This window comes from Elaeis guineensis, chromosome 1, assembly GCF_000442705.2.
Source record: "Elaeis guineensis isolate ETL-2024a chromosome 1, EG11, whole genome shotgun sequence".
Taxonomy (NCBI): Eukaryota; Viridiplantae; Streptophyta; class Magnoliopsida; order Arecales; family Arecaceae; genus Elaeis; species Elaeis guineensis.
In genome coordinates this window covers 178,103,340-178,126,228 of record NC_025993.2, presented here as the reverse complement: position 1 = coordinate 178,126,228, position 22,889 = coordinate 178,103,340, and the positions used below count along the sequence as shown (strand labels likewise).

Below are 22,889 nucleotides of genomic sequence, written 5' to 3'. Positions count from 1 at the left end.
ATTCTCACTTGATCGACATGTATTCATGCTTATACTTTTTGCCTTATGGAGATGGGATCATGCATCAATTTCATGGCTCTTGTTATTGGACATAATGATGAAAACTAACCACTGATAAATTTAAAATTAAGATTGATCTCTCTAAACACATTCTATATACATATCTAACTTTTAGATATATTGTAGATGTAGAGTTATCACCTTTTTTTTTTTTTAATGAAAGATAATAAGCTACACAATAAGGAATAGCCCTTTTGGAATATTTATGACTCTTCAAATTTTGATGCAGGCGAGCTTGGATCTCAAGTCACTTAATAACTTATCAAGATCTTTATTAACATGTGAAATCTGTACGTTCAAATTATTACGACTTTCGAATGTTATGATTTTTACTTTTTATTGGATTATTGTGTTACTACGTACCAACCTCAAAAGGACATCTAGTTTATCCATGATATTTTATATTGAATATTGTATTAACAGTGACAAGAAGTAGTACTTAGATCAAGTCATGATTATATCGATCCAAAATTCAAACTATACCATCTAATAATAATAAGATATTTTTAATAACCAACATTCATATGAATTGATTGGCTTTTTATGCACCCCATGATCATTACAATTTAAAATACAAGAATTCTTAATAAGTTGTTATTCCAATGATATTTGTCAATTCATAGAGTGTATTATAGAACATATAAGCATTGTATACTTCGTCAATAAAAATAATTTGAAGCACAATTAGAGCAACATCTTGAAACGAGAAGTAATACGTGCAACATTTAATACATGTTAAAAATAATCTAATATAAACGATGAAAGATTTTAGCTCAATGAAATGAAAATTTTCTATCATTTTACACTTTTATTATTCTACATGCAAAAAAATCCGCAATCCATTGTTGGAAGTGAAAATCTTCTATCATGCTCTAGGTAAGTTTGGATTTGGTATAAATATGTTTGAATCATAAACAAGCAACCTATCTAGACTAGTTTATTAAACTATTGATTTTAAGTTCAAATTTTTGATCTACTTAACCTATTTTGACTAATTTAATAATTAGATTGGTTGATGATCGAATCAATTAAATCAATTTAAGATATATTAGCTTATTTAAAATCCACCCAATCGGCTCCAAACATGTTTACAACCTACTTTGCTTGTTTAATTCATCTAAATCCATCACACACATTAAAAACCTACTTTAACCTATTTCATTTGTTTAACTTGATTTTTTCTACTGAATAAATGGGTTATGTTAATTAGGTTGGTTGCCTGTTTAATAAAAAAATCAGATTTAGATTCAAATTATATCATATCACATATATATCTATATAACAATACTCTGTGAAGAAATATTTGAGTGTTGCCAACTCAGCTTTTCAAATGAATTTTGTTGTGCCATTTAGAAAAAATACCTCCTCACATTAAATTATGTTAGTAATGTATGATATTATTATATTTTTATAATTAAAATCTGATATTTCTTTATATTAAATTATATTATTAATATATAATATTTTTATATTTAAAATATATTTAATTGATAGTTGAAAATATGAAATGATTTTAAAAATTTGAATAAATATTATTTTATTATATATATATATATTTAATAATTAAATTTAGAAGAAAAAATATGTTCGTACATTCGGTCTCATGCAACATGCGGGCCTTCGATTAATTTTTAAAATATATAATGAACATGTTGGATGTGGATTAAATTTTTGGGGTTCACTTGCCTCCAAGTCCAAACGCCGTCACTTGTGGATTATCTCTTTGATCTCACTCATACCCACCTAGTTTCATATCCGACCCGGCCGGATCTATGTGCATGTCCGTGCTCAGCACCTGCGCGCTCAGTAGTGGGAGCGGGCGGCACGGCCGCAGGACCCACGGCCGGCCGAGGAAAGCTACATGGCAGCTATAAAAAAGCCCCGAGATTCTCCCACTTGTCTCGGTCTCAAAATCCAGTCTATTTCCCTCTCTCTCTTTTCAAACCCTTTCTGGCCCACAGCGCGAGAGAGGAAGTAGCGAGCGGAGGAGAAACCCTAAGATCTTCGTGCCAAACCCTAGCTCTTTGATCCTTTCTTGTAGAGATGCCGCGCGAGATCATAACGATTCAGGTGGGGCAATGCGGGAATCAGATTGGGATGGAGTTCTGGAAGCAGCTCTGCCTCGAGCACGGCATCGGCAAGGATGGCCTTCTCGAGGATTTCGCGACTCAGGCACTTCCCTTCTTCCATATATCTTTTTTTGATTTCGTTTTCTATCATCTCATGCAATCCTCGCTCTCTTTGATGACATCTGGAGCAATCGGGGTTTATCCACTGTGGTTCCAATGGTTCACGACAGCAAAATTGCTTCAGTTTTGAATCTGCAGCTCCAGATCTGTTACGAGATTGGAAGAGAATACTGTAGCCTACGATTTCATCAGTTTCAACACTGATTTGTGATTAAAATTTGGATTCTTGACTGGATTGTTTTGGGCTGGAGCATGCTAAACAGTAAGAGCGGCGGGAGGACTCACGGCCGGCCAAGGATAGCTGCATGGCAGCTATAAAAAGGCTCCAAGATTCTCCTATTTGTTCCGATCCCAAAATCCAGTCCAGTTCCCTCTCTCTTTTTTCAAACCCTTTCTGGCCCACTGCGCAAGAGAGGAAGTAACGAGCGGAGGAGAAACCCTAAGATCTTCGTCCCAAACCCTAGCTTCTCGATCCTTTATCGTAGAGATGCTGCGCGAGGTCATAACGATCCAGGTGGGGCAATGCGGGAATCTGATCGGTATGGAGTTCTGGTAGCAGCTCTGTCTCGAGCATGGCATCGGCAAGGACGGCCTTCTCGAGGATTTCGCCACTCAGGCACTTCCCTTCTTCTATATCCCCCTCTTTGTTCTCGTTTTCTATCATATCATTCAATCCTCGCTCCCTTTGATGACATCTGGAGCAATCGGGTTTATTCAACCATGGTTTCTTTGATCCACGATAGCAAGATTGCTTCAGCTTTGAATCTGCAGCTCCAGATCTATTACGAGGTCGGAAGAGCATAATGTAGCCGACAGTCTCATCAGTTTCAACACTAATGTGTGGTTAAAATTTGGATTCCTGACTGGACTGTTTTGGGCTGGAGCATGCAATATGAAGTTAGTTTATCCGATGATATTTTTTAAAATTTTTCCTAATATGTTGAGAAGTGCTATATATTATGGGTAAAATAGGAAACCTAAAGTCGACATGTCGACATGGAATGCACCTTGCTTCATATATTTGTAAGGGTAGATTGAGAGTTGCTGGAGGGAGCCACCAGATTTCCCCTCCTCCCATGGTTACCTCAACACCTATATACATTGATGAAAAGTCAACCTAAGCTGAACTTTCATACTTTTGATGAGTAATGGAGAGGATGTTGCATAATGTAGGTGGGTCAAGAGGTTAAGAAAGAGGGCACGTGATAACATTTTTGACATTGGCTGGTTATTTGCTAAGGATTTTAATGGCAATTAAAAGGCCTAAGGTCAAGGAAATTTCTCATGTTTTATAATGTGCCAAAAGGATGAGGTAGCGGTCAACACATGAACAAGATTTTCATGGAGATTTGGTGCAGGCATATAACCTATGTTTCTTGAATTTCTTCTCGTTTCTCCCAGGGGTGACTGGAAATAAAGTTACCGATCTGATCCCAGTTCTTCACGTGGTTGAAATGTATTAGAAAAAGCTGGTGATTGTGGATACTTTTTGGTCATGATGTTGTTTCACTTATTGTTAGTTATATTGTATTATACCTCAGATCAGAGAAGACCAGAAAAAATTCAAGAAGATCCTGTGTTGAAAGAGTTCAAAAAGTTGGCTATTCAGAGAATGGTTGCTTACCTACAGTTGTAGTTCATGGCATGCTTCAAGTATCATCTTCATCATTTTCTAGATTTAGGAATGTAGAAAATGACTAAAAAGGCAAAGCAGCACCTTGGATCAGGGAGGACCAGAAAATATCCATGAAGATCCTGTGTTGAAAGAGTGGAAAAGGTTGGCTATTCATAGAGTGGTTCCTCACCTACATGTAGTTCCTGGCAGGTTTTCATGTATCATATTCATAATTTTCTAAATTTAAGAATGCAAAAAATGATTAAAAAAAGCAAAGTAGTAGGGTTTCTAGGGTCATAAGGAAACACATCCTGTGTATGTGTTGGGATTTATAAAGATATATGATAGCGTACGTTTGGTGTTAAAATTAAAAAAGCTGTCAATACTTATTGTTGAGTGGTTATGGAGATTATGAAGCAAGAGGGCCTGTGGTCTGGAGATTAGGTAGAGATACTCTGATGGGAAGATTTACTGGTGTTCCGGGCAACCTTTAGTTCTTTGATGTTTTGCAGAATTGTGAGATGAAATAACGCAGTTGGAGCTAAGTTGGTAAGTGATATACGACTTTTGGCTGGATCTGTAGATTTCTCAAATTAAGCATTTTAAAGGCCTGCATAATATGTTTGGTGCGGTACATCATGGAGTAGTTTAAGGACTCTTTTGTGATTTATGTAAAGAAATATCATGCATGTTGCAGTGGCTGGGTGGCATTCTCGAATCGTTAATGCTGTTTATGTTCGGGAGGAAAGAATATGGAGATAAAAACCATAGTATATTTTAACAACCAATATTTTCTGACCTAGTTACCGTTAGAGAAATCTAATGCTTTAGTAGAAATTGCTGATTCATATAGCATAGGATTAGGTTCAATCATTTAGTTCTTTTGTAGAAGTCAAATATACATTTGCAATGCTCTTTACTGCAATATCTAACAAAGGTTGTATTTCAAAAGGCACTCCTTTGTGTTTCATTTGAGGTTCTGAATGATGTAGTCTTGCATTTCCTTCATGTTCACTTGGAGCCTTCGATGCTGTTACCTTTTCATGGTTGAATTGGTATTACCACCTGCTATGTTTTACTATGTGATCATTTGCTTGACACCGTTAACATGAGAGATAAAAAATGGAGCTATATTCTGTATGCATGTCATGCTTGGAAAGAGAAATTGAGGAACCATTAAATGGTTTTTCATCCACAAGGATAGATAGTTTTTTTTTTTCGCTCTTGCTGCTACTATTTATAACCATGAGGGGTAAAATTAGTGAAAGAAAGGACATGATTTAATGAAGGAAACAGCAAGCATTATGTTGCTTGTCATTGACAGTAGCAGTAGGATTATGAGAAAGGAATGGGCTCACTTGAGTGTGGTTGTGACACCATCATTTACCGACCTCTGGTTCTGATGTCAACATATCATTTGCAAGAAGGGGGCTTTGGATTTGGAGCACTGAATGCTCGTGGAGCTTTATATGATCTTTGGTTTCTTATAGGATTATTTTCCAATGGGACAAAGCTTTGTATCATAATTCTTTGCTACTGTGCTGATCCTCCCTCACTCTTTATCAGCAAACAGCAGCATTCCTGCCAGGAGGATACATGTGTGAGGGATGATGCTCCAAAGACATTGTCTAGCAACAAGTTGTCAGGAGGTAATATAGGATTTCTAGTTATAATTAGGAAGTAACAACAAACTTCATCTGATAAGTAAATTCTCATCATGCAGCTATGAAGCTGCCATTGCCCTATTATCCATGACCTTTCATCCTTCCTAAATTCATAACTTGGAAATCTTTTGTAAAGAAAATTATAAGTTTCTTATCCATGCAAGTATTAGAACTGTGCGATGATGCTTGCATTGTAAATGTCATTTACTTAGAAAACACTTTCAGATTTAGAAGTGCGCTATATATAATCATTATTAGATTCTGTTCTATTAACTTATTTAGCAGTATATTTGCTTTAAAAGCATTAGTTCTACAAGTAATATTAGGTAGGCTCCAAGTTTTGTGACTTTGCTCTAACTAAAACATTGTTCTAGATTTTCTCTACCATCAAGGTTGAAGTTTCTATCAGGCTTGAACAAATAGAGAAGCACCATATTAGTAGAGTGACATGAGAAATGTCAAGCATTTTCCTTTATCTTGCACTTTGTAAACAAAAACCATCTTGATTCATTATTTAACCAGAGTAATACAGGGAGGTGACAGGAAGGATGTCTTCTTCTATCAAGCTGATGACCAACACTACATACCAAGGGCACTCCTAATGGACCTCGAACCTCGAGTTATCAATGGCATACAAAACAGTGAGTATAGGAACCTTTACAATCATGAGAACATATTTGTCTCAGAACATGGAGGTGGTGCTGGAAACAACTGGGCCAGTGGATATCACCAGGTTTGTCAACATGATGTTAGATTATACGAAAATTCTCTTTTGCTGCATGTATGCTTTTCTGTTTGTTTGACATCTCTTCTATTTTGAATAGTTTTCAGACAAAGCTGGTACTTTGCATAGTGATTTAGTCAAAGTTATGCCCTTTTTACGTCAGTAGACCTTGATTTTGTTGTTGATTGGGACTATTGTTCCCCATCTAGTGGAAATTTTTGACTAGTTTGTTATTGTACCTCTTTAGCTAACATTCTCAATAGGAATATTATGGTTTTTATTAATGGTTGTAGTCCTAGCTAATCTAATATATGTATATATATTAAAACGGAGCTTCCGCGTTGGTTTATCTTCGTTTGACAATGGATAAGAGATTTTGTGCCACGTGGAGTGAAAGCCGCGTGAGGGGTCCATGGAAGGAGGTTGATGACGGCGACGCACGGAAGCGTTCGGAACCTCGTGCTCATCTCCGTCGCATAACTCGTAGATGCACGGAAGCTTCTGTACGATGGGGACGCACAGAAGCATTGTTTGTGGCCGCTATCGGAGGAGGATGCGGTGCCGAGGTGGGGCAGTGGCCGACTTGCTGGAGTAGGCACCGGATCCATCCTCACGGCCGCCATTGGAGAAGGGGGCACCATGGTGGGGCAGTGGTTGCCGTTCGCAGCTGTCGTAGGAGGGGGCGTCGGGGTGTGGCAGTGGCCGTCGTTCGCTGTCGACTCGCGGGAGTAGGCATCGGATCTGTCCTCTCGATCACTGTTGGAGGAGGAGGGGGCATCGAGGTGGGGCAGCAGCTGTTGTTCACGGCCACCATCGAAGGAGGGGGCGCCAGGTGGGGCAGCGGCTGACTCGGGGGTATTTTCTTTCTTCTTTCCGTTTTCGGGAGTCTCGATCACATGAACAGGGAAGCTCGACGGAGGGATCGGGCCGTTGCCGTATCGATGATAGCGGCGGAGGACCTGGATGTGATCCAAAAAATAAAAATAAAAATATGTTGCCTTTCGAAGGAGCTCCGAGATGCGCTGATGGGAGGCTTGGAGCGACGGAATAGAGAAGCTTGAACGGCGGTGGAGGGATCGGGCCGTCGCCATATTGGTGACGGTGGCGGAGGACCTGGATGTAATCTCAAAAAGAAAAAAAAAAGAAACAAAATACATTGCCTTTCGGAGGAGCTTCGCGATGCACTAATGGGAGGCTTGGAGCAGCGGAACAGAGAAGCTTGGATGGCGGCGGAGGGATCGGGCCTTCGTCGTGTTGGTGACGGTGGCGAAGGACCTGGACATGATCCTTGTGCAGAGTCCTGACTTGACGGATCAGCAGGATGGGGTTGTCGCCTTGGCTGGCGAGAGAGAGTAGGAGGAGGACGGCGGTGGGAGTGGTTGTCACAGCCAGGTCAGAGGATCCACCTTCCAGAGCGGAGGGGTTGGCAGTGTGATTGGCGATGGTGGTAGTGGGGATTTCTCCTCTCCTCCATCGTCTTCGTCTTTGGAAGAAGGTGAGGATGTGGATCGGTTTGTGGATCGAGCGATCAATGCTGCGATTGTGCTCGCGGTGGGACCTTTGCTGTCACCAAGCCGCTCACCATCGATAGCGACTACTGGCATGTCAGTGAATAGTGATCTCTTCCCCCTCCTTTACCCCCTTGGTATTCTCATCAATTACCTCACTGCCCTTCTACTAAAAGAATTGCGATTTTTTAACACCAATGTTTAAATTCCTAAAATCTAGAAAACTACGACTGATTGTTATGGAAAAAAGATATTATAACAAATTCGGATGGGGATTGGATCCTCCCATACATGACCTTTTTGAACAGCAGCATTATCAATGGCTGGGCTCCCAACATTAGAATGATCCAAGCAGCTTCCACTAGGACTGGTCAAATGATTTGTCTCTGAGAGACTAGCAAGGGTACCACTAAAGGACCGTCAGAGGCCATTTAGACCTTAATCTATCTAATATTCAAATCTAAAATATATTTATATAATCAAAATTCAAACATAAATTTAATTGAAAGTGTATGAAATATTAGACCTTGAAAAGATTAGATATCATATCTCTATAAAAATTAGATATCTAATCATATATTATATATATATATATATATATGTATGTATGTACATGTGTATGTATGTATGTCTGTGTGTGTGTGTGTGTGAAAATGAAGGTATCTGTATTGATTGACCTTCTACCCATCATGTGTTCTCGAAAAAATCCTTATTTCAAAAAAAAAAAAATGATGGACTCATGTTCATAAATTACTTGACAAATGGTGAGTTGGAGATGTGAGAGGAGAGGATCAAAGGAGAATGGGAAGGAAAGATGGAAGGATTTAAAAATGATTAAAATAAAAATAATAAGAAATGAGGGGTTTAGGAAGAAGCTTCATGAAATCAGGATCGTCGAATCTTCACAAAATTTATCCGATAGCTTATAATGCATACTATGCATAAAATATAATTTTTTAATTATTTTAATTATTTTTAATATATATATAGAATAGATATAATAAAAAATTCATTGTGAATGATCTATTTTTATTCTGTTATATAGGGATGATTATATTTATGTATTTTGTTCTAATAGTTGATAACTAAATCTTTTTTTGTAGATTGAAGTAGATGAAGATGAAATTTTTGTTATTAATAAGACTATGAAGAAAAAAGATATATATGGAAAGCAAATAAGTGATTATGCTCTGCTTAATGATGAGAATTCCGAAACAATTGATATTGAAAATATTGATTTAAAAAATGATTTCTCTATCAGTAAAAGACAAAAATGATTATGTTACTTCTTACCATCATGCTATTTACACAATCCGACTTTATGTTTCCATTTAGAACACTTGATATCATCTATAATGTCTTTTATGTTATGTTGAAATTTTACTTTATAAAAATATTATTTCAAGGAATAATTTTTTTTATCTGCAAAAGACAAAAATGATTATGTTACTTTTTACTATCATCTATGATGTCTCTTATGTTATGTTGAATTTTTTATTTATAAAATTTTTAATATTAGATATATAAAATATATAATTTTTTTATTTCAAAAAAAAATCGTATTCGGTGCATCGCATAGGGTTCTAAGCTAGTATATTTAAAAGTGCTATACCTAGGTAAAGTGCAACATGATCCTTACACTGGTGCCCCAAAATACAGGTCCAAATGGTACCCAGTGCCCATAGTAAAAAGATCACTAGAAGTTCAGAAGAGATCTGAACTGCTGTCCAGGTAATGCTATGACCTGTACTTGGATATGAAGCAAAGATGTTAAACGAATCTACCACATGATTTTGAAGAAAATCTAAAAAGAAGAGGGCAGAGACATCACATTCTTTGTTGGAATTTAAAATCTAAGCTTGAACTTAGCCAACCTCTTCCTACACCAGGTGCTTCAATTTTGCCTGTGAAGATTCACTTCTTCCTTTGGTTCCAACAGGCATCTTAATATTTCATCTTTCTTTGTGGAACTCTGTGGTCCTCTTAATTCTAAATTACTTTGCTGGATATGCTTTGGCATTGAGTGATAGAAGAGGTTTGTCATATCTCTCAGGCACAAGGGGCTTCATTATCTTCTAGCAACAAATTAACATTTTCCGTCATTTATTCTTCATTTTTTTGTTCCATATTTCCTTTGATTGATTTCTTCTTGTTCCATTTTTCTTCCAGTGCTTCAAGCAGTTTGCTTTTTCATGATTTCTTTTGTCTACCCTTGAAATTTATGCATCCTGCTTGAAATAACTTTTTTTTTTTTTTTTGTGATGCAAAGGCATGTTAAGTTTGAGAACTATTCAGAATGTATTAGAACCTGACAATTAGTAGCCAAAACCTTCTTCCTAGGGTAATGCATCTGCTGTGGAACCTTCCCAAAATCTCAAGCATGCACTCACTTCCTAAGTAGTTTATCAATAAAAGTGCTTCCAAAATATATGCTTTCCCACACTCATGTTTGCTCTCACACTTGCTCCCAATTCTGACAACTAAGAACTGACCATCTTAACCATAAAGTTCATGTCACAAGCCAATGATTCTGTGCTTGTTATTCTTACTGCTTGTATGACATTATGAAGATTAACTTTAAATGTCCATATTTTTCTTGATTCCATGAAGTCCATCTCCATCCAGTCTTTATAAAATTTTTCATGAACTTAAAATTTGGTGACAAGTGGAATGGATAGAATATCATTTTATGTGCAAGGGTATCATTGTGGAATATATCAAATCAATATGCAGTCTTGTGCCCCTCATATACTTAAATCACTTGTGTCTGACCTTTTCCGAGTTTCAGAAAGAGCAGTTTTGTTTTATCTTCTACATGCTTTAAAGTTCAGAAGTTCCAAATATCTTTAATAGTATAGACTCTTTCTTATAAGTATCCATTGAATAGGGAGAACAAGTTGTGGATGATATCATGGACATGATTGACAGAGAAGCCGATGGAAGTGATAGCCTCGAGGGTTTTGTTCTGTGCCATTCAATTGCTGGCGGAACAGGATCAGGTTTCGCTATTCATTTTTTCTGGACTATGTTTGTTTCACCTTTTATTCATAAACATTTGATTATTTTTGCCTTATTTTATCTCTTCATTTACTATTATCATTACTTTGTTTTTGTCCCATTTGCTTGATTACTTTTCCCTTTATTATCTGTTCTCCATTTTTTCCCAGATTAACCATTGTTTTTTCATGCATTTTCACTTGCATCTACGTAATCCTAATGCATATTCTTAGTTCTTTTAAGGAACAACTTTTGATGGCAAGTCTTGGTGCAATGATGAGGTTACTCCACTATGACCTGAAAGTCACTGGTTCGAAACATAAAAAATAGCCTCCCTGCACATGGGGTTAAGGCTGCATAACTGACCCTCCTTGTGCACTCACCAGCTTTTAAAAGAACTTATAGTGTCTCTTACTTTCCCTTTTATTATCTGTTCTCCATTTCCCCCCAGTTAACCATTGTTTTTTCATGCATTTTCACTTGCATCTAGGTATAACTAATGCATATTCTTTGTTCTTCTAAGGAACAACTTTTGATGGTGAGCATTGGCACAATGGTAAGGTTCTCCATTATGACTTGAAAGTCACAGGTTCAAAACATGAAAATAGGCTTCCTACACGTGGGGTTAAGGCTGCATATTCCAACCCTCCTTAGATCCTGCAATGGCATGCATATACTTTCAATTATTTTTTTTATTTTTTATTTTTTATCTTTACCTTATTAATGTGCATCTTTTTCCCCCTTCGATTGGAGCCTTCTTAAAAGCAAGTTTTTAGCTCTTTTGCCTTTTTCTCTAGTGCAGGTATGGGCTCATATTTATTGGAGACTCTGAATGAGCGCTATAGCAAAAAGCTCGTACAAACATACAGTGTATTCCCCAATCAAATGGAAACAAGTGATGTGGTTGTCCAGCCATACAACTCACTTTTAACCTTAAAGCGATTGACACTGAATGCTGATTGTGTTGTTGTTCTTGACAATACGGCACTAAATAGGATTGCTGTCGAACGCCTTCATCTAACAAATCCTACTTTTGCACAAACAAACTCATTGGTTTCTACAGTTATGTCTGCAAGCACAACCACTCTTCGCTATCCAGGATACATGAACAATGATTTGGTTGGCCTTCTTGCTTCTTTAATTCCAACTCCAAGATGCCATTTTCTCATGACGGGCTATACACCACTTACTGTGGAGCGCCAGGTCAGACAATCTTCATATATGACTCCATTTCTGAATTAACATTTGTCAAAAATATAGTATACCTCTGTGTCATTCTATTAATATGGCTGAAGTGCATAGCACACTTCAATGTTGTTAATAAAGGCTGAAATTTATATAAGAAGTATGCACATCTATTTTGTCAGAGATCATATTATGACTTATGCTCTACACAATCTAAAATTCTTAAATACCTAAGCTTTTTCTGAATAGACATTCTAAATATTGCAGAAAGTATTCTAGAATAGCAATCAGGTCTGGTGAAAATTGTAAAAAAGGTTTCAAGACAATGTTAGTTAACTATCCTTATTAAGTCAGCAATAAATGTTGCTGAGAATTTTTTTGTGTATCTAATATTCACAATTCACATCCAAGAGGGTTAACCTTGGTGCAATGGTAAGGTTGCTTCATTATAACTTGGATGTCATGGGTTTAAAATATGGAAATAAACTTTCCATTAAGGTTGTGTACATCTAACCCTTCCCAGACCCCGGAATGTAGGAGCCTCATGGGATTCCCTTTTATCAAATACTTATGTCTCTCTTATTGAAAGTTGGTAATTAATGGGATTGAAGACAGAAAATAACCGCCACTTAAATGCAATATAAGTATGCATTTGCTTTAGAGTTCCATTTTCAAATTCTAAATTCAGTAGTGACTAGGATTTTGGAATTTATTGTTGGTCTTCTATTATGAAACTTGATCTAGGATGCACTTTCTGGAACTCATCTATGAAACCTTAGTATTGTATCATCTTTAAAAGGTTGCATCAGTCAATTAAAGAACCCACTTACTTTGAAGATAACATTCTATTTTCCCCATCATGATATAATCAGTAATGAGAAGAGTTCTTGGTGTTCTGGATGTGGAAGGACGATATTTATGGCCTAGTTGGGTGACTCCACAGCTAGTCTGTTGAATATTTTTGATATGGCTAATGGTGAGAAGTTGTTAGCAGTGTGGGTAGAGGGCTCACAATTGGGGAAATCTTGATCATACAATCCCTGAAAAAGACTAAGGTGCTGGAAATTTACGAGGAAATCCAGAATCCATATGTTTTCTGGATTGTGCAGTATGGGGCGCCTTCCCCAGTTGCTACAGTATCTTCTTTCCCACTTCAACTTGTTGCCAAACTTCGACCATTTGAAGCATTTATCTGATGGGTAGCATATTTGGTTATCCAAACAGACTCTTAGCATCCTCCACATATTGATAGCAGGAGATTTCCTCTGAGCTTAAACCAGTTCTTGAATGTGAGCTTATCCTATGCAACTGGAATTTCAAGATCAAATCATGCACTTCACATCATGTTCCTAGTATTTGTGCAGAACTGTAGGTATTGCTGGCTTGATTAAACAACTGCTCATGAATTTTAATTTTCTTAGATCAATATTTATGATCTTTTTTGCTTTTATAATATATTCTAACTAGAGGTCTTACATAGGAGCATTTGGATATCGGTAACATAAACAATGTCTATATCATATGTCTGATGTAAGCATTAGAACATTGGCAGGTTAACATGATACGTAAGACTACCGTGCTAGATGTCATGAGAAGACTTTTGCAGGCAAGATTATTCTCCTTCTTTAAAAATTTTGTAATTCTTATATTAGTTTAAGATAAACATGTTATGTTGTTGGTATTTTGCAGACCAAAAATATCATGGTCTCTTCCTATGCTCGTACGAAGGAAGCTAGTCAGGCAAAATATATTTCTATACTGAACATCATTCAAGGGGATGTGGACCCGACACAGGTAGTTTTTGGTAAAAAAAAAGTAGATTTGATGCACTGTCCTTTACACGGTGGCAATCTATTTTCTGACAATTCACTGAGCATGTGAAAACAATTATGCTAAAAATATATAAGCGGCATTATTTTATCAGAATATCCATGAATTTGATTTTATTATTTTCAACTAAAATTATGCAATACATCTTATGAACTAGCATGCCATTCTAGTACATTTTATTCTCCTGTGTGAATTTATCATCATTGGGAAAGGCACAGTAGAAGCTGCATATCTGATAAACATCATTTTCTTTTGCTTTTTTCTTTTTTTGGAGTTTTGGGTGGGGGGTTGGAAGGTGAGATTAATTATATCACTAGCCTCATCAATATAATTATTTTTGGATGATGTTGAGGTATTGATTGGCTTTAACAATTTGACAATGGAAACTGAACTTTCACTAAGACTAATGCTTGGAAAAAGATAATTAACTTGTTCTTTACATCATTGTTCATGCACTTCCAGTCTTCCACTAATGGACAACATAGTTTAAGATATATAACTGAACATTCAATTAATGCTCAAATTTCTGATTTTGCAATTCTTTTAAATTCGGCTCTAATTTTATAGAAGTTTGCTTTCATGTTAATAGTTGGCGACAATCTGCATCATTTTTGCATAGGAGCGTGACTTGGCATTGGCTTCATAACTATTAGCGAGCTCCATTTTGATGTGAATGGGCTTGAGTTGTGATGATCAAATCGATCTGTCGCAATATAGACAAAGGGTTGATTCATTCTTTAGTTTCAGACCACTTAAAATAATCCAACACACTGGTTGTACTAATATCCATTTTTTGCATGGTGGTTGGTTGACTTTGTAGTTACATTAAAAGAAATGAAAGCCACTGTTGAAAGATCAAGCTGTTAAGGAATGCGAGTATTTTACATTTAAAATCACCTCTGTCGTGCGGCTGATTAGCAATTATTTCAATCAGCCTTGATGGTTTCATTGGACCTTTTTTTCCTCTTCGAAGTTTAAGTAATTTACTTTGCTACTTCATAACACCAAAGTTTTTAAATTGAGTCAGGTACATGAAAGCCTACAGAGAATACGTGAAAGAAAACTTGTCAATTTCATCGAATGGGGACCTGCAAGCATTCAGGTTTTATCAAGAATACATCAATTGGCCATGTCAAATTTATTCCTTTCTTGTTCATTGAATATTCATTATGACAATTGCAGGTTGCATTGTCCAGAAAATCACCTTATGTTCAAACTACTCATAGAGTAAGATTACTCTTCATTCCAGCTAATCCTTTGCAACATGATCGTATCTTCTCTCTCTCTCTCTCTCTCTCTCTCTCACGCACACACACACAAAAAAAAAAAGAAGGGAAGGAACAAACAGAAAAAATGACACATTTAGCGCACCACTGTATTTCAGAAAACAGTTCGTGTATGATCACTAATTTGATTTGGGTTACATGCTCAATCAGGTTAGTGGACTAATGTTAGCAAACCATACTAGTATCCGACACCTCTTTAGCAAGTGCCTGGGCCAGTATGAGAAGCTGAGGAAAAAGCAAGCCTTCCTTGACAACTATCGAAAGTTCCCAATGTTTGCAGTAAGTTCACAAACATTGTCAATTGCTCCTGCTTGCTTTTATACAATATGTAACTTTTGTTATTTAGCTGACTTATTTCTAGATTTCGTGACACATGTTTAGGCAATAATTGGACTATTTCAAAGCTTTGGGCCTTGTATGTTTAGTATCTACTTATTTCATAAGGTCTGGTCCAAATCTACAATTTGGTTCTGGCCTGGCCTATTGTCCATGACGGTTGACTTCCTGGACTATTAGCAGTTATCAATTTAGTTGTCATAACTTATATAGTGGGGCTTTTTTGTCTTGGGGGATGGTTGTACAATGTGTGCTGACTTGCTACCAATACCATTAAACAGTACAACATGACCAGCATGATCTCACTCTCTCTCTCTCTAAAAAGTATGATGTGACTTGAGCCAATCACTACCATAAAATGGCAAGAAGCAATAACCATCATTTTTAAGTGGAAGAAAATTAAGAGCCATCTGGATGAATTGAATTTAGGTCTCTAGTTTATAGATATTCATGCAGTTTGGGTGATCTGGTCAGGACATCACGGTTTATGGCAGGAAATACAATTCTGCTTGCAAGTAGGCTTCTTCCTCCTCATGTTCTTAGGAGTTCATTTCATATGTTTGGTGTACTTCCAGTATTCTCAAGAACAGCTGTATGGAACACATGATAAAACCTGGTTATTGTTGGTACTTCCCAAAGAGATCCTCCTTTTTTTTGTCATGCTTGCTGGATGGTCAACTTAAGCAGTATGAGTGTATGACCCATTTCTTGAGCTAGAAGTATATAATTAAAATCTAATACAATTTTCAATGGATTATACTTGCTTTTGGTATCTTTATAAAATTTGTTTTTGGGTATACAATTGTGTTGTAATGATGACTGATACAAGTCCCTGTCTGTATGCATACCTGCACATGTATGCCTGTCTGCATACACACATAAACATAGACAATGTCCTTATCTATAACAGACTCAGTCCGTGCCTTTAATTCCGAGATCTATTGAGATACGAGATATCTGAAACAGAATAATTATCCTTCTAATTTCACTAGTCCATTTATACAATTGCATATTTGCATGCATAAGCAATGTGCTAGTTTGTGATAAATGCACTTCATTAATCTTAGTCTGATTTCTTTGAGTTTCATTCTATCCTGAACAGGATAATGACCTTTCTGAATTTGATGAGTCTCGAGAAATAATAGAAAGCTTGGTTGATGAATACAAGGCATGCGAATCACCAGATTATATCAAATGGGGAATGGAGGTACCTTAGTTTGGAAGCTATAACTTATTCTATAGTAATTTGCCATCAGATCTTTACTAATAATGCATTTCAAACAGGGTCAAGGGGATGCCAGTGTTGCAGCAGCACTAGAATCAAAATTAGTAGTGTGAAAAAACCTCAAGTAAGCTTGACCTAGCTTCTTGTTGAAATTGACCTGGGTTAAGTGGAGATTATTATCATCAAACTTTGTAGCTTCCTTGATAGGCACAAGAAAATCATGTTGAGTAGTTGATAAGCTATTCTTTCCTTCTTTTCCTCTTTGCACTTAAGTATATAAATGTTGGTATATGTCATTTTTCACTTGCTTCTAATATTTAGAAAATGAAGGTGAACTTTGTTTCCATCGCTGACTATGATCTTCCTTGCATAGAACCCTAGAGGGAAGGTTTGAAATATGCTTCAATTCGCAAGTTATTATGCTTTTATTTCAATAGATCATGCTTTCTTATAATTATTTGTAGCTGGAAGGTATAAACTCTATAGCAAGTTTCCAGAGTCAAAAATTGATTTTGATGCTTATTCATACTCAGCAACATGTTAGTTCTGCCAGTTAGCCTTATCTCAGCTTGTTCGCTTTCTTCATCCAACCTTGTCTCCCTATGATGATGTTGAACATTTTTCATTTAGGAAGGGGAAGGAATCCAACTAAGGAAAAATGTCAAAAAGGTGACTTCACTTTAGGTGAAAATGTCTGGCTAAAACATTAAATCCATATAAACTTCTTTTACTTTGTTTCTTTGTAGTTCATACCTACCCTTCTAGCTCTTGTACCTATAAAACCATAGTTTGAACCACAAGGTAACCCAGTTGTTAGAGACTGGGGTTGATTGACGCAGCAAAATTTAAAAAATTTTATGATCATAAATACAGCAGAAAATAATATTTTTTTAGATCAATATGATGCAAGATTTCATCTTGAATTAACCTCGGATCCCTTATAGTTGTTAAGGTTAAGATTAAGAAAAGAAGATTGGGTCTTCACTTTTGCGTGGATAGTTCTTCATCGCAATCTGATGATCGTGGATGTATTTTTTCGGTTTCTTGAAACCACACAAGTGTCCGGCCTCTACAAATATCCACATTGGAAAGATCAAGGATTCTCCCCAAGTAGATTTGATTTTCTTCTCAAGGAAATCAGGATGCAGATTTTCTCTTCGCAGCCTGTGATCGAGCGTCAACGTTTGATTGCCAGATACAAGAAGAAAAGAGAAAAATTTTCAAACCCACCCAACACCTTGGGTGCCCCAACCTTGGGCGTGAGAGGGAGGAAGAGGAGAGGAAAAGGTGCTGAAATCTGATCTTTTCTTTCTTACAATCCCATGTCACACCACGGTCCCCTTTATAGGCATGAAACTTTTCATGCCTTGGAGTCTTGGCTGATTTCTAAGAGTTGTAACCAATTAAAAGTCGGATTTAAAAGAGGAATTGGGGCTGCAAGGGACTCCACATTTTATATCAGGGCGTCATGAGATGGGGCAGCAAGGGGTTTCCAACGTGAATATAAGAGGTGCCAAGAGTCCTTCTGCTGATGAACCTCTTGGCGCCCCTTCCTTTTCCACGCTAAACCCATCCTAGGCGTCATGATGAGGTGTAGAATAAAAAGGAAACAAGTGGGATTATGACTCGTGGGATTAGGTTTTAATATGAGATCAAATCTCAAACCAATAATGAGTCCAAGTCTCACAAGGTTTTGACCAAATCAAACCTTTTGATTTAGTCCAATTCTTTTAATTCCTCAAATTCTTATTTGAAGATGACTCGGGCTCATGGCGCCCTCTCTCTCTTTACACAATTAATAATTGGATGCATGCTCAAATTAAAGTCAAAACAAAATCCTTATCGAATAAGAACTCCTAATGACATGGGAAATCTAGGGTTTAACCATGTGCTAGCATAATATTTCAAAATTCTTTAAGATTTCATAAATCCTAATTTAAATAGGACTTCTTAAGTCCAAAACTAAATCTTTGACCTATTCCCTTTTGTATGTGACCCCATAGGTTCTATTCTATTTAGTAGTGAGATACATTGTGATCTTCGTCACGAATATTCTTGAAACTCCTTTCAATGGATTGGAATAATTTCAACTCACTCTATGAGAATTATTGATCATCAAAATAATTCTTACGAGTCTCACAATTCATTAGTAACGCCTAGCAGCATATAGTGGCATTCCAGCAGAATGGAATAGGTGAATCTTTTGGTGCAGTTACTGTATGATACAGTCTTATCGTGAGTTCCGACAAGACGGAGGTTATAGATTTCTTGTCAGATCCCATCATCTGTCATATATCAAATTTATTCGACTCAAGTTTCTGTCGTGAAAATTATGGAAACTCGTTTTTATTATTCACTTTGCGTTGGTCAAGATCTTTTGAACTCGGTTTCATACGTCATATAGGACTAACTTTCTTATCTACCAAGGGCAACAGATCCCATATAGGTGCACATCCTATTCTTACAGTGAACTTACTGCAGCCAACATGTACCGTAAGGATCCATTTGGCTAGGAGACCAAGTGTATGTACAGTTAAACTACAGCAATCTCATTGTGAATAGCCGAGGTACCACAAGTCCAAGGACTAGTCACATTACTGCAACATCGAACAAGTCACAAACGAGTGAGTAGACATCCAAGTGATTTCTCATATTGATCACGTTCGATATCTTTGTTCTCTAACAAACACTTGTATTCTCGCTCTAGTATCCCCACACTATAGACTCGAGACTCATCTATCTTAAAAGAGAAACGATCTGTGCACCAATCTATTCGGATCAATTATCATTCCCGTGATGATCCATCGATCGGGAGTAATTCAGGAATTAATTACTAATGACACATGTCACAAATTCTCAATTTTTGAGAATATGTCATCATCCTATTAATTTCTTGAACGATTTATGGATACATAAACAACATGAATGGAATAATTAAACCAATAGAAAAGTGTCAAATACAAAATTATGTCTTAGAATAAATATATACGTCAGCTTAATTGACTTCTAGGGTATACATCTAACACTAGTTGCATTGAATCAGCGGCTAAGTGCCCTCTTTAAATGCCAACCCGAAAGATATCCCAGCAGCAAAGATCTTAGATTCATGCAACATTCAGAAGTACAAGCAAAGCATGACTGCAATGTGGGCAGTCTAGAATAAAGACTTTGTACAGTAGTTGAACAAGGAAGTGATTGCGAAACTAAGTAGTAGATAATCAAATAGGCCTATTTGCAAACACAATGGAAAAATATTGTGGATACAGCTATTATGGAACAATTGGGCTCATGCATCATACTGGCCATGCACTATGTACTCTTTATTCTATAGTAATAGTACTGATTCAAGTTTCAATTCAAACATGTTAAAAAGGTGTCATTTGGTTATTGATCCTTAATAAGGATGTATATGAGTCAATCTATAAGCTTTGAGCTCAACTCGTTTAATTTTTGGGCTGTGCAAGGGCTGGTCACAAATAACTTGCTTACGAGGTCCCTAAAGACATTCATGTATGTGCTTCAAATACTGCAGCTACCTTTCAATTTAATTGTTAAAATCATGAGGATTGGTATCATAATGATGACTTGTTGGTATGTATGATCCTCAACTAGGGTGACGAGTAAATATGCCCCGGACAAATGAGCTAAAAAAATAGTACTGAGTGATAATGAGGTTGATAGACTTGGTATGGTAGCGATATATCACCTCGATAAAGGCAACATGGCATGATATGGGAGGCCTGATTTGCCTGATATTAGTGTGCAGCAGTCTTTGTTGTACTTGCTTATGGCTGGTATAGTATGTACTGGTCAATTCATTTTTTTGTTTGTGTATCATGCTTGGGCTGACAAGTACAATGGCACATGTTCAAGTCCTGGGACAGCCAGTTTCTGCACAAAAGATGCCAAAGGTTAGGGTTGGCCCCTGTTCCCCTCCTAGGACACCGGATTGCCAAGGATCATAACTTGGCAATGACCTTTTTCGAATGATAACTAATATGGTATATAATATATTAACTAATTATGTATTATATTTTGGGCTTAATTGACCTGAACTAGAACAAGCCAAACCTATTTCTAGCTTTGCTCATTTACTAACCAAAATAGCAGAATTCAAGCCAAACATGAGCTGTTCATGAACAGCTCACTTTGTTCAACAGCCCAGTCTCGAGGTCTTAAAAATCCTCATTTTCCAGCTATGACTGCATCCTTCTTCATATCACAAACCACTATTATTGTTGCATTTTACATGGTCTACTTTTGCTCCCCGGAGTTGTATAGAAGACTTTTCACCCATATTTATCATAAATAGGACCTTGAAAAATCTCAAAAAGCTGTAAAAATTGAAATCCAAGTTGGTATTTATTTTATTGAAGAAAGCCAATTGCACTTTATTGAGAAAAACATTCAGGTTATGCATTTTTAATTCCAAAATAATGTAGTTATATTCTTATATTTGTGCTTTTTTTTTTTTTTTTTGGACCCTAGATTTGTATTCTTCCTCTTGTTTGTTATGGTGTTATGACAAGCGCATTTTTTGTTAAAAAACAAACACATTCACTTCCACATTGTAAACGCTATGACAGCCTTACCTTTAACAAAACAAATTTGTTTGGCCACTTAAGAACTTCCAGAAAACTATAACTTGAAGATATACAAGACAAAAGCACTCACTATAGTATTCCTTTGGTATCTCACAAGCATGCCATGTTATGTACACTGTGCATGCTGTGAGTGAAATACATTTTATAAATCTGCTGCAGAGCATGATTGTTTCGTGTACATATCATGGATAGGCTTTTATTGTGGCTACTGGATTAACTTAGAGGTTAGCCTTGCAAAGTAAAATGTGACTTAAATGTCACCATATCTTGCATTGGCAAGTGATGGCAACTTGGGGTTCTGATGGTCTTTTCCTCTGATGCAGTAATTTCGCTATTTTTGGGTGGGGTCACTCCCTCAGCCATTCCATCAGAAATGGAAATTCTCTGCGCTTAAGACTTAGAAGTTATTGAACGGGTGCAGCCTATACAAACTGAAGGCAACAGACAGTTGTCTTCTTTTGTTGATATCTAAAGATCAAGTTCTTGGTGGGTATGCAGTTCTCTATTTGAGTCGTGATGGTTTGCTCAGGACGTGTCCACATATGAAATGCTGTTATTAATGGTGGATGTGGTGTTGCTTGGTTTGTCATATGAATTTGCTCTGAAGTTCAAAGAGCATCCAAGACCTTTGGTATCAATGATTTTTGGGATTGTTTTCCTTGCACGGTTACGATTGAAAGCTATAGGCAGTTTGTTGAAGGCAATGTTAAACGGTGCTTTTACTTGTTGGATCTTGTAATCCCAGGAGAGTTTGGCACCTTATTTTTTCTCTGCATACAAGTGTAGGTAAAGCAGGTAATAATATTTTAACTGCAGACGAGGGCTTCTGTTTGTCCCAGACTCACTGGCCAAAAGTTTAAGCTGTTTGGAAGTGGCATCATTTTTATTAGTCAAATATGGGATCACGACAATCTCCTCCTTTGAATCCTCAATGCCCTCATGTGGCTGGCCTCTTAATAGAGAGAGAAGCTCATCCATAGCCTACGTCCTACTACTGGAACCCCTTCCTCCTTGGGATCCTCTAGTAAAGAGTAGGCTGTGATGTATAATGGATCTTGCTCTGGTACCACGTCACGGATTCACAACCCAGAAGCATAGTTGTGATTGAGAGGACAAGCCTAGGCTAATAAACTTGTGGCAATTATTTTTATTAGTCAAGTGAGACTGGGACATGAAGCACCTATCAGCATTTTGAAACTGCTTCACAATTAAGACCTTTGCCTAGCCCGAACCATTCGGTGTGGGCCTAAATCTTGTATGCAATTTCAGAATCATTATTTGCTGGCACGTGGTCTTGAGGAATTGAGTGATTAAAACCTGAAACATATGCACGTTGTCAAAACATTTATCGGCTAAGAAAGGCTGGGGTATTGAGCCTGCATGCCGATTTCTTTTATGGTACACAGGACAGGATAAACTATAAGAAACTCGGTGAGGTTTGCATCACCACCACCACTTCATATTGGAACTCACCGACTCATCAACCTTCCATCTCAAATGGTTCCTTGTAGCTGAGTGCAAGTTTTTTCTTCCGGAAGTATTCAGACGTCCAGAAAATGGAGCAGACGTGATTCATGAGACATTCAAGCCAGAGGAATTCAAGGAAACTAATCTGAAACGAACATAGATGCCTACATTGACACCACCAGACAACCTGAAGACATGG

At 37.0% G+C, this 22,889-nt stretch overlaps 1 protein-coding gene across 2 annotated transcripts; it reads left to right on the top strand.

Annotated features, from left to right (window-relative positions):
• Positions 1 to 1,859: 1,859 nt before the first annotated feature.
• Positions 1,860 to 21,980, top strand: LOC105032146 (tubulin gamma-2 chain). Of its 2 annotated transcripts, none has more exons than XM_010906509.3 (12): positions 1,860 to 2,232; positions 6,061 to 6,261; positions 10,648 to 10,759; positions 11,560 to 11,960; positions 13,495 to 13,548; positions 13,632 to 13,736; positions 14,800 to 14,874; positions 14,955 to 14,999; positions 15,209 to 15,337; positions 16,497 to 16,601; positions 16,679 to 16,743; positions 21,547 to 21,980. In XM_010906509.3, the coding sequence occupies exons 1-11, from the start codon at positions 2,104 to 2,106 to the stop codon at positions 16,730 to 16,732; spliced, it is 1,410 nt and encodes a 469-aa protein (XP_010904811.1). In that variant the 5' UTR covers positions 1,860 to 2,103; the 3' UTR covers positions 16,733 to 16,743; positions 21,547 to 21,980. The 2 variants fall into 2 exon arrangements, with proteins under 2 accessions (XP_010904811.1, XP_029116764.1); XM_029260931.2 differs by lacking the exon at positions 1,860 to 2,232 and adding an exon at positions 2,726 to 2,865 and having other exon boundaries at positions 21,547 to 21,734.
• The last annotated feature ends 909 nt before the right edge of the window (positions 21,981 to 22,889 follow it).

Bases quoted from the DNA above. Each gene is read 5' to 3' on its own strand.
- LOC105032146 (XM_010906509.3), top strand. From the start codon at position 2,104: ATGCCGCGCGAGATCATAACGATTCAGGTGGGGCAATGCGGGAATCAG. The intron at 14,875-14,954 runs GTTTTATCAAGA...TGACAATTGCAG, and splicing joins GGGGACCTGCAAGCATTCAG to GTTGCATTGTCCAGAAAATC. The intron at 15,000-15,208 runs GTAAGATTACTC...ATGCTCAATCAG, and splicing joins ATGTTCAAACTACTCATAGA to GTTAGTGGACTAATGTTAGC.